This window comes from Hemitrygon akajei, chromosome 12, assembly GCF_048418815.1.
Source record: "Hemitrygon akajei chromosome 12, sHemAka1.3, whole genome shotgun sequence".
Taxonomy (NCBI): Eukaryota; Metazoa; Chordata; class Chondrichthyes; order Myliobatiformes; family Dasyatidae; genus Hemitrygon; species Hemitrygon akajei.
The window spans coordinates 28,058,228-28,070,967 of NC_133135.1; the positions used below are offsets into that span (position 1 = coordinate 28,058,228).

General features: G+C 39.8%; 1 protein-coding gene across 6 annotated transcripts in view; it reads left to right on the forward strand.

Annotated features, from left to right (window-relative positions):
• Positions 1-12,740, forward strand: part of szt2 (SZT2 subunit of KICSTOR complex) — a 242,331-nt gene that overhangs the window by 65,046 nt on the left and 164,545 nt on the right. For all 6 annotated transcript variants that reach the window (XM_073062784.1, XM_073062788.1, XM_073062786.1 and 3 more), the window contains exons 21-23: positions 4,373-4,486; positions 6,506-6,706; positions 7,235-7,341. In XM_073062784.1, the coding sequence (XP_072918885.1) occupies positions 4,373-4,486; positions 6,506-6,706; positions 7,235-7,341 (422 nt within the window). The remainder of the gene's footprint in view (positions 1-4,372; positions 4,487-6,505; positions 6,707-7,234; positions 7,342-12,740) is intronic.

The following is a 12,740-nucleotide window of genomic DNA, read 5'->3' on the forward strand; positions in this document are numbered from 1 at the left end:
TTGGCAAGTTTCTTACAATAACTTCGTAGTTAAAAACGTGGAGAAGCATAACATTGACAGGAGGAGGAGTATAGGAAACTGATACAGGACTTTGTGATATGGTGCAACTCAAACTACCTGCGTCTCAATATCACCAAGACCAAGGAGATGGTGGTGGACTTTAGGAGATCTAGGCCTCATATGGAGCCAGTGATCATTAATGGAGAATGTGTGGAGCAGGTTAAGACCTACAAGTATCTGGGAGTACAGTTAGACGAGAAGCTAGACTGGACTGCCAACACAGATGCCTTGTGCAGGAAGGCACAGAGTCGACTGTACTTCCTAAGAAGGTTGGCGTCATTCAATGTCTGTAGTGAGATGCTGAAGATGTTCTATAGGTCAGTTGTGGAGAGCGCCCTCTTCTTTGTGGTGGCGTGTTGGGGAGGAAGCATTAAGAAGAGGGACGCCTCACGTCTTAATAAGCTGGTAAGGAAGGCGGGCTCTGTCGTGGGCAAAGTACTGGAGAGTTTAACATTGGTAGCTGAGCGAAGGGCGCTGAGTAGGCTACGGTCAATTATGGATAACTCTGAACATCCTCTACATAGCACCATCCAGAGACAGAGAAGCAGTTTCAGCGACAGGTTACTATCGATACAATGCTCCTCAGACAGGATGAAGAGGTCAATACTCCCCAATGCCATTAGGCTTTACAATTCTACCGCCAGGACTTAAGAACTTTTTAAAAGCTATTATTAATGCTTTTTGAGATAGTGATTTAGATGCATATCATATTTTTTTTACTGAGTTAAGTATTGTATGTAATTAGTTTTGCTACAACAAGTGTATGGGACATTGGAAAAAAAAGTTGAATTTCCCCATGGGGATGAATAAAGTATCTATCTATCTATCTATCTATCTATCTATCTATCTATCTATCTATCTATCTATCTATCTATCTATCTATCTATCTATCTATATGAACATAGATTTCACTGCACACAAATGAAGAGTTTGATAATTCATAGTATTACCTAGATATCCCTTATTTAATAAGTATATTTAAGTTAAATAGAATTTATTGTTTTCAGGATCTACTTACTTTACATGCCACATTTTCTCAATTATAATTGTAGTTTTATAGAAACGCATTCTTCTTGACTTCTTGTTTCTAACTTACTTCATCTTAATCTAGTCTGTTGGTTTGAATTTTTTACCATAATAAATAACTTCCATGAATAAGCTATTGATTGCTGTTTTCTCTCTCACTCTGAAAATGGCTTCCTGCGTCATTATACCTGAAGTATTTTCAGTCCCTTTCTTTTATTAGAACTCAATTTACTGGCAGTCAAAAAATTGTCTTTAATGTACTGAAGTGATGGCATAGAGCTTTCATTAGCAGTAATGTGTTTCAAGCTGCTTTAGTATATGTGCAGTCAGGAGCACAGTGGAAGAAGAGCCAGTCAATAGACAAGTCTGAGGAAGTATGAACACAGGGCTGAAGCCTGCTAATTGACTTTTAATTCCAAAGAGGGTCATAAATATCTTAGCTTCTGCACAGAAACATACAAATTTCAAAGTAGCTTTAAGCCGTATGTTAATGGTAATGAAAGTAGGTGCCCATTGTTCATGTTTTTAAGAGGGTCATGTTGTCTTGCATTCCCATTATATAGTGTGGTTCCTAGAAATGCTGTACTTGGTAGTCGGTTTATTGTCCTTTGTAGAGATACAGTTTAAAACTTCTGTTTTGCATGCCATCCAAACACAAGTACATTAAGGTAGTACAAAGGGAAAACAGTAACAAAGTGGAGTATAATGTTTGCAGTTACAGAAAAAGTTCAAAGTAAATTTATTATTGAAGTACGTATGTCACCAAATAAAACCCTGAGATTCATTTTCTTGTAGGCATTCAAAGTACAAAGTACATTTATTATGTATAACAGTATACAACCCTGAGCTTCATCTTCCCATGGACAGCCATGAAACAAAGAAGCACCATGAAACCTGTTCAAAGAAAATATCAAACACTCAAAGGGCAAAAAAAATCATGCAAGTAGAAAAAAACAAGTGAAAGCACAGAATATGAAACTTCAAACCACAGAGTCATTGAGACAGTCTAGGAATGTTCAGTTTCGTTCTGTTCAATTCAATTTAGCACAGTTGTTTGTAGAGTGCAGGCTGGAGAGCCAGTCCACCCCAATCAAAATCGCACAAAATAGCAATAAATAAAGGAGTAAGCAAAAAATGCATTCCTAACTTGAACTGTCAAGTCTAATCCATAAAGCACGTCAGTTAAACCTTGCCAAAAACCCAAGACTCCAGCATCATCCTCCGGCAGTATAGAGCGAGAGCAAGCGAGAGACCGGTCAAGCGCAGTCACCTTCCTCTGGCAGCAGTGAGTGAGTGGGAGAGACTGGTCAAACACAGGCAGACTGCGCTGGACACCTGCTCGTCTTCCACTCTCATCCTTGTTGATTCAAATCTTGCTTGATATTTTAATCACAAACAAGAGAAAATCTGCAGATGCCGGAAATCCAAGCAACACACACAAAATGCTGCCTGGCCTGCTGAGTTCTTCCAGCATTTTGTGTGTGTTGAAGTTTTAATCGGCGAGTTTGGCAAGAGACGGAGTTGATCGTGGACTTGGGCTCTAGGCCTCACACTCGGCTCGAAACCTCACCAAAGTCCCTCTAAGACGGGAAAGAGCCAGATCGCTCAATTGGCCCAAAAGCACCATCAAAGTGTAAATCACAAGTTCCAATCACACGTAAAGGCTTAGTAGCAGAATCATATTTGTAAAAAGAAGTATGAAAAGTAGTTTTCTAAACAGATAGATGTCGCCTTTGGTTGCATTGTTCACTGGTGCTATCTTTGTTTACAGTAAATACAAAACAATAGGATTATTGAGAAATCACACACAAGATGGACAAACAACCAATATACAAAAGACAGCTAACTTTGCAAATACAAAAAGAGAAAAAAGACAAAATAATAATAAACAATAAATAACCAATATGTAGAAAACGAAGAGCCATTGAAAATGAGTTCATAGGTTGTAGGAACAATTTACTTTTGGTTGAATGAAATTATCCCCTCTGGTTCAAGGGCATGAAGTTTGACGAGTAGTAACTTTTCCTGAACTTGGTGGTATAGGCCCTTAGGCTCCTGTACCACTTTCTTGATAGCAGTGGGGAGAAGAGAGCATGCCCTGGATAATGGTCCTTGCAGATGTGCTTAGTGGTGAGAAAGGCTTTACATGTGATGGACTGGGTTGTCTCCACTAGTTTTTGTAGGCTTTTCCATTCAAGGGCATTGGTATTTCTATACCAGGCCACGATGCAACCAGTCTATATACTCTCCACCCCACATCTATAGAAGTTTGTCAAACTTTTAGATGATATGCTGAGTTTTCGCAAACTCCTAAGAAAGTAGAGATGCTACGGTGCTTTCTTTGTAATGGTACTTGTAAAGTACCCAGAACAGATCCTCAGAAATGTTAACTCCAAGGAAGCTTAAATTGCTGACCCTCTCCAGCTCTGATCCCAAGCACTAGCTCATTGACCTTTGGTTTCCTCCTCTTATAGTCAATAATCAGCTCCTTGATCTTGCTAACATTGAGTGAGAGGTTATTGTTGTGGCACCGAAGTTCAAAATTTTTTGTCAAAGTACACATATGTCACCATATACAACTCGGAGATTAATGTTCTTGCGGGCATACTTAATATATCCATATTAGAGTATTAACCATAATCGAATCAATGAAAGATTCCCCCAACTTGGGTGTTCAGCTAGTGTGCAAAAGACATCAAACAACAAAAAGAAATAAATAATAATGAATAAATAATGCTAAATATCGAGAACATGAGATGAAGGGTTCTTGAAAGTGAGTCCATAAATTGTGGGAACATTTCAGTGAATGGCCAAGTGAAGTTGAGTGAAGTTATCCCCTTTGACCACCAGAGCAGAAAGAAATAATGGTGTGGTGGATCAATAGTCAGTACATTATTGATGAAGCCATTATTTGTATTTTCTTTGTGGCCTGTTTGACTCTGCAGACCAAGAGATTCTGAACTTCAAAATATCCTAACAAATTACTTGTTGCGTAATTGCATTATGTTCCTTCCAGCTGTCTTATTTTTCTCTTATTCACTATGAACTTTGACTGCATTGCTTTATAATTATTCCCATTACTCTGCTTCAGGGTCTGTGCTTTAATTTCCTTATGTATGTTTCTTTATTCTTATAATAACCATGTGATATACCTTCTTTTAATCAAAAGTGATGTCTATAATGTTCTGAGTGTGTTACATGAACTATACTTTTTTTCCCACTTGAACCCTCTCTCCATTCCATAATCCAGCTAAAATGACTATCCTTTTCTTGTTTTCTAATACAGGTGAGAATGACGGGGAGAATGACTTCATCCAAACAATACCATTTCAGTTTCATCTGATGAAACTTTTGCCAAAGTGCCAACAAATAGAGTTACTTTTTCACACCTTGACTAAAGGTAAGGTATCACAGTCATGCTTTTCTGGAATAGGGAAAGCCGTAAGCCTGCGTTCAGTGAAGATGCAGCCATAGCGATATCATGTTAGGTGGTTCCACTTGTGCTTGAGGCACGCACCCTTGCTTCATCACCTGCTTGTTACCCTAAAGTTACAAGTAATGTAAGGACAAACAAGAGAAAATCTGCAGATGCTGGAAATCCAAGCAACACGCAAAAAATGCGGGCCAGGCAGCATCTATGGAAAAGAGTACAACTGATGTTTCAGTCCGTGACCCTTCAACAGGACTGGAGAAAAAACAAGAGTCAGAGTAAGAAGGTGGGGGGAGGGGAGAAGTACTGCAAGGTGATGGGTGAAACATGGAGGGGATGAGTGAAGTAAGGAGCTGGCAAGTAACTAGAGGCTGGTGATGACCTGATGAAAGGAAATAAGATAATCAGAAATGTAGATAGTGTGGGAAGCCAGAATCTGTTTGTCAGGGTAGAAATGCTAGAGGGGCAAAGCAAAACTTTAAGGAGATCTATAAGGCAAGTTTCTCCATGCGGCGTGGTACGTCTGTAATGTGCTGCTAGGAGTAGTGGTGTCATAGCAGTCTTTAGGGGGCACATGAAGAAAAGGAATGGATGGATGTGGGCATGTGCAGGCAGATGGAGTTAGTTTAGGTTGGCATAATAGTTGACACGGACATTGTGAGACAAAGTGCTGTACTGTCCTATGTTCCAAGGACAAAGCAGCTTACTTGATTGGTAGCCTAGCAAATGTTACTACTGCACTCTGCAGTTGGACTCTGCATAGAGTTTAATAACAGAACATTTCCTTGCTGGAATTCCCTGTGCCTAAGCCAGGGAATCTGCTTGTTTGACCTGGTACAGAATCTGCAAACCTGGTCATATGACTGGAGCTACTGCAGCAGAGAGGAAGTAAGACAAGAACGATATAATGTTACTTTGTTTTTAAAATTATTTGTTTATAATAGTATTTTAATGATTTAAAAGTTTCTCTGACTTTATTTGAAAGCTTGTATTGTTTATATTTCAAATTTATTTTTAATATTTATAACTTTTTTGGAGCCTCAGGAGCCATCAGAAAATCTAATTTTTTTGTCTTTGCAGCATAGTAGGAGACCATATAATCTATGAAGTCTGAGTAAGCCCTTCAGTCACACCCTCCTCCTAACCCATTTCTCCCTCATATGCCATTAATCCCAGTCTGATTCTTCTATCACTCAACTACATCTGGGATAATGTACAGTCGTTTGTTCATTACGTGCTGTGTCATATGACATGAGCAATCATGATGTTTCCATGACTGTTGATGTTCTTGACAATATTTTCTACACAAGTGTTTTGCCATTGTCTCCTTCTGGGCAGTGTCTTTACAAGGTGGGTGACCCCAACCATTATCGATATTCTTCAGAGATAATCTGCCTGGCATCAGTAGTCGATTAACCAGGACTTGTTATATGCACCAGCTGCTCATATGACCATAATTTCCAGTTCCTATGGCTTCACATGACCCTGATCGGGGGGTGGGGGGTGCTAAGCAGGTGCTGCTGCTCACCCAAGGGTTACCTGCAGATATATCTTTGGACTTTCAGAGGAAATCAAATCATGCAAGGCACAGAAAGAACATGCAAATTCTATGCAGACAGAACCAAAGGTTAGCGTTGAAGCCAGGTCTCTGGACCTGTGAGGTACAGCATTACAGATGCATTGCTCATAATGACAAAGCCTACAACATGTTTTGCGATGCATCAAAGCTTTTTTTCCTGCTTTGTAGTTTGGGTTTGTTTTGAGAAGTCCATGTCACCAATGGCGTTACACAGAGTCCTGATGCAACTCTGCTCCACACCAGTCAGGTCCAAGAGACTTCACTGCCCATTGTCTCCTCCTCGTAGACTATTTACAAATAGGACGCTATGTGTCTGTATGATGCTGTTTTGTATGATCCCAAGATCTGTTTAAATCTTGAGTTCTATTGTATATTTGGAGGATTATCATCTGTTGTGCCTTTTCTCTCAGGGGAAGATGATGGAAGTGCAAAGGAAACCACTTCTTTGCCCAATGAGATTCTCTTGAGTCTTTTTCATAATTGTTTGCAAGAGACCCTCAGTGACCGGGAATTGCCTTTGGCTGACTCTGATCATGCAACTTTTATGCAGCAAATTATGCAGCGGGATCGAAATGGGCATTCCATTCCCTTCACTCTACCACCTGTAAAAGGTAAAATAATGCAGATAGTTTTCACTTGCTTGTATCAACCTTTGGTCTTAATAAGCTACAAGACTTAATGGTTTTTTTTCCATATTAGTTCAGGATCTATGTACAACATAGAACAGCTATAGAACAGTCCTTTTGACCTACAATGTTGTGCCAAGACAATTAAATGAGTAATCCTCAACTAGACCAATCCTCTCTGTTTACACAATGCCCATATCCTCAGATTCATGTGCTTACCTAAATATCTCTTAAATGCCTCAATCTTTCTGCCTCTACCACCACCCAGGTGTTTCAAAGAGAGATTGTCCTTCTTTGCTCTGTGGCTCATCACATTTTAGCACATAAGGAGCTAGTTTAAGGAAAAGGTTTCTGCTTCTATTAAAATTTCTGTCAATCCCAACTAAAAACAAATGAAGCTTCTGTCATTTGAGTTCTATGTTTTCAGGACATTGCAATATCTTTATAAATCTAGTTCAATCAGAATAAAATGCTTGCAGCATGTTTAATTGTTATATCCTGTTTCTTCACTAGAAGAACCACTGAAAGTGTTCAAAAAATTGGAGAGGCAAGACACTATGATGTCATTGCATGCCCTGGGGAATAACAGAGAGGTCATGGGTTCAACCAGCACGTTACAGGTGAGTTTGGGAAGTCTGTAGCAGTATATTGTGGTGTGACATGCACTGGACCACTAAACTCATCCAAAATCTTTTTAATATCCCTTGGGAATCCCACTCAAATGAGAGTCCTGGTTAACAAAGATTCAAAGTACATTCATTATCAAAGTATGTACAGTCGGCCCTCCTTATCCGCGGGGGATTGGTTCCGAGACCCCCCCCCCGGTGGATACCAAAAATCGTGGATGCTCAAGTCCCTTATTTAACCTGTCTCAGTGCGGTGGTCTTTAGGACCTGGCGGTGCAGCTCTGAATCCGCTTAACTAAGAAAAACGTTTGACTAACTGACGCTAAATAATACCAGATGTACCTGTTCTGACTTCAAATCCGAATTAAAGACAGACTCAGGAATGGAACTCGTTCATAACCCGGGGACTGCCTGTACTTTTAAGTCATTTCTAGATTACTTATAATACCTAATACGATGTAAATGCTGTGTAAATAGTTGTTATACTGTATTGTTTAGGGAATAATGACAAGAAAAAATAGTTTGTACATGCTCAAATAACGAGTGCTGGAGAGAGAACTAACGGGTTTTCCCGATCCGCGGTTGATGGAATCCGCGGATAAGGAGGGCCGACTGTATGTAATATACAACCCTGCGACTTATCTTCCCGCAGACAGCTATAAAACAAAGAAAGAAAACCGTGGAACCCATTCAAAGAAAAACATCAAACCTCCAACACAAAAAACAAGCAAAAACATAGGATATTAAGCACCAAATCACAAATCGTTGCACCATTCCAGATATATTCATTTCAACTCAGTTCAGTTCAATCTAGCTCTATGTTTCAGGTCACAGAGCCTGTCCACCCTAATCAAAATCACACAAAATAGCAACAAAAAGAGGCTGACCAGAAACCAGAAACATTTTTAACATGGACTATGGAATAAAGCCCACAACCCATAAGCCACAGTGAAATTACAGTACTTCAAGATTTTGTTAGTGTTGAGAATTTAGAGTTTCTGCCAATTCCAAAGAGGGTAGCATTAAAATGTTTCAAATTTAACAAACTTTCTTCTAACTATGTAGCAGATAAAAACGATGAAAGAAATTGATATTTGAAGATGGTAAATTGCTTGGGCTAAGGCTAGGTTATTACACATTGCTTCCACCAGCAGCAAACTGGATAAATATCACATTCTTGGCACTTAATTTAAGGCTTGCATGTGATAGGTATCACTATGACTATGTCATATGATATGATATATGATTACATCATATGTGATATGACTGTGTTTCAACTACTAACAAATTATTGTTTAGTTACAAGTTGTTTCCAATGATAATCTTATGTATTTGATTAATTTGTTTATAACTGAATTAAGTTTGAGAGTAGCTTTACATTTTGTCCTATTCATTTGTGATTAATTTGGACTCTGAGCTAATATTTAATGCAGTAAAGGGTTGTGTGCAGTGAACTTAGTCACTCGTGATAATGCTCAGTACAAGTGAAGAATGGATTCTCCCATGTGATCATATCCCTGGATTTAACTTGTAACTTCAATTCGTTGCCAATAGTAATAAAATATTTTATTTATATAGCATTACTAAACTTAGGTTATATTTTATTATGATTACATATTTCTGCCTGCAGGAGTTGAGCAATTGTTTTAATAGTACTAATTCAAGCCTGTTTCCTTGTGATACAACATCTTAGCACAATTCATTCCCTATACTTAGAGTATATGGACACATTATATTGAAATAGTAATTTTACAGTTTGAAAGGAGCGCTTGCTTGAGATTGTGTTTCATCCTTGCATTATTAAGTATAATTATAGTGATGTCAAGGATCAGTCAGTGGGAATATCTGATGATTTATTACCTGTTTGAAGAATATAAAAATTAACATAATATTTACTGTTAGAAGTATGTTGAATAAGGAAGTCCTGTTGGAGAGATGTAATTGAAGATTATCTTCTCAAGAGAAATTACGAATCGACAATAATTGCTGGTCTTACACCAGAAGACACAGGAGGAAAACTAGGCTACTCAGCCAATGGAGACTGCTTTATTATTTATTATCTCCCTCAATCCTATTCTGCCTTCTCCCCTTAATGTTTGATGCCCCGACTAATCAAAAACTTATCAACCTCTACTTTAAATATACTCCACAGCTGCCTGTGGCAATCAATTCCACACATTTGCTACCCTCTGGCTAAAGGAATTCCTCGTCACCTTTGTTCTAAATGGACGTCTCGCTATTCCGAGGCTGTGCCCCCTAGTCCTAGATTCACCACTGTAAGAAACATCCTCTCCACATCCATTCTATGAAGACCTTTTAATATTCAGTAGGTTTCAATGAGATTCCCCCTCATTGTTGTTATCTCCAGCGGGTACAGGCCCAAAGCCATTAAAAGCTCCGTATTCGTTCACCTTTTCATTCCAGGAACCATTCTTGTATAGTAAACCTCCTCTGGGCCCTCTCAGTGCCAGCAAATCTTTTCTTGGATATGAAGCCCAAAATTTCTCATAATACTCTTAAGTGTTGCCTGACCAATGCCTTATAAAGTTTCAGCATTACATCCTTGCTCTTATGTTATAGTCAAAGTTTAAAGTAAATTTATTATCAAAGTACATGGTGTATATGTCACCATACACAACTCTAAGATTCCTTTTTCAAAGGTACAATTTAACGTGAGAGAAAGGTATACAATATACATCCTGAAATGCTATTTCTTTGCAACCATCCACGAAAACAGAGGAGTGCCCCAAAGAATGATCACTGTAAATACAAGAAACACAATAGAATCAATGTAAAACCCACACCCATCAGGGTAGATAACAACCAGTGTGGGGAAAAGAAAACAAACTCTGCAAAATACAAAAAGAAAGAGAAAAGAAGATAATAATAATTAATAAATACACAATAAATATCAAGAATATGAGATGACAAGTCCTTGAAAGTGTGTCCATAGGTTTAGGGAACATTTCAATGATTGGGCAAGTGAAGTTGAGTGAAGTTATCCCTTCTGGTTGAAGAGCCTAGTGGTTGAGGGGGTAATAACTGTTTCTGAACCTGGTGGTGTGGGTCCTGAGATTCCTGCACCACCTTCCTGATGGTAACAGCAAGAAGAAAGCATGGCCTGGATGGTGATGATTCAAGCTGCTTTCCAGTAACAGTTCTCCATGTACATGTGCTCAGTGGTGAAAAGGGCTTTACCTCTGATGGATTGGGCCGTATCCACTACTTTGTTTGTAGCTTTTCCGTATATGGGCAATAGTATTTCCATACCAGGCCGAGATGCAATCAGTGTATACTCTGCACTGTGCATCTATGGAAGCTTGTCAAAGTTTTAGATGACATGCTGAATCTTCTCAAGCTTCTAATAAAGTAGAGGCGCTGCCTTGCTTTCTTTGTAAAGGCACTTGAGTACTGGACCCAGGACAGATCTTCTGAAAGGATAACATCAAGGAATTTAAAGCTGCTGACCCTCTCCACTTCTAATTCCCCTAATGAGGACTGTCGCATCGACCTCCAGTTTTGTCCTCCTGTAATGATCTCCTTGGTCTAGCTAACATTGAGGGAGGGCCAGCTTTTCAACGTCCCTCCTATATGCTGATGTCACTATCTTTGAATTGACCAATAACAATGGTATCATCAGCAAACTTAAGTATAGCACTGGAGTTGTACTTAATCTCAGAGTCAAGTATAAAGTGAGTAGAATGGGGGTTAAGCACGCGGTCCTGTGGTGCAGGAAGATTGTGGGTCTGCAAGTGAAGAAATCTAGGATTGTGTTGCACAAGGAGGGTATTGAAGCCTAGGTCTTTAAGCTTATTGATTAGTTTTGAGGGGATAATAATATTGAATGCTGAGTTGTAATCAATTAGGAGCATCCTGATGTATGTACCCTCGCTTTCCAGATGTTCCAGGATTGAGTGAAATCGTATTTGCCATTTGTTGTGCAGTAGACAAATTGGGATGGATCCAAGTTGCTTATCTGGCAGGAGTTAATATGTTTTATCAGCAACCTCTCAAAGCACTTCATCGTAGTGATTGTATGTTCTACTGGATAATAGTCACTGAGGCAGGTTACCACATTCTTCTTAGGCACTAGTAGAATTGAAACCTGTTTGAAGCAAGAGGGTATCTCAGACTGCCACAGCGAGAGGTTAAAGATACCGGTGAACACTCCCAGCCAATTGATCATCAGCACAAATGTACTCGGGCGGGTGCCCTGTCTGGGCTGGATGCTTTCTCTGGGTTTGCCCTTCTAAAGGATGCTGTCACGTTGGCCTCAGAGACTGAAATCACGGGCAGCGGAGGCAGTGGGAGTGTGAAGGTGCCTCAATGTTTTTTGATGGTTAAAGTGAGCATAAATGGCATTGAGCTCATTCTGGGAGTGAAGCTTTTTTAACCCAAGTCCCTTTGCACCTCTGATTTTTGAATTTCTCCCTGTTTAGAAAGTAGTATACATCTTTATTCCTTCTACCAAATTGCACAAACATACACTTCTACACAACATTCCATCTGCCACTTATTTGCCCATTCTACGAATCTGCCCAACTCCTTCTGCAGACTCCCTTCTTCCTCAGCACTACCCGTTCCTCTTCCTATCCTTGTATTGTGTGTAAACGTGGCCATTAAGCCATCAATTTCATCATGATATATAACAAGAAAAGCGGTTCCAATAACGAGCCCTGCAGACCATCAGTAGTCAGTGGCAGCCAGCCAGAGTGGGCCTCCTTTATTCTCGCAGGGAGCCAATCTTGTATGCATCTTTCCTGCAATACCATGTGCTCTTACCTTGTTAACCATCCTGGATTGTCGTGTGGCCACAGAATATGCTGCTGTCCCCCTAGTTGTCGAAGCCCCTATCACTATCGCTTTGCCACTAGCTTAGCTGCTTCTGAACTGCCCTGTTAGGTTGCCCCAGGAGTATCTAAAGGGGTATATTTATTTGCTGAGTGGAATGGGCATTGGGAAACCCTGCACTGACTATGTACTCCCCTTATTTCTCTTGGTGCTCACCTGTCTACTATCTGGAGCCTGCACTCTGGGTGACCACATCTGTAAATGTCTTATTTATGAGGTTTTCAGCCTCCTGGATGGTCTTGAGGTCATCCAGCTCCAGTTCCTTGACCTTGTCAGTCAGGAGCCGATGTACTCATCAGGGAGTCAGTTAGGTGACTTGAAATCCCACATCTCACAGGAGGAGCTGAACTACTATTCTGCCTGCACTGGTTATACCTGTAATTGCTTAATCTTAAGATTAAGCCTATACCTGTCCTTGCCCAAGCTTGTTGAGCCAAAGCCTGACCACTCTAACATTGGCCCACTCCTACAATGGCTACTCTGCTTAAACCTCATTTCTTTTTATTGTCCCCTGCCGTGTTCCTAAAAGGATTGTGGTAATT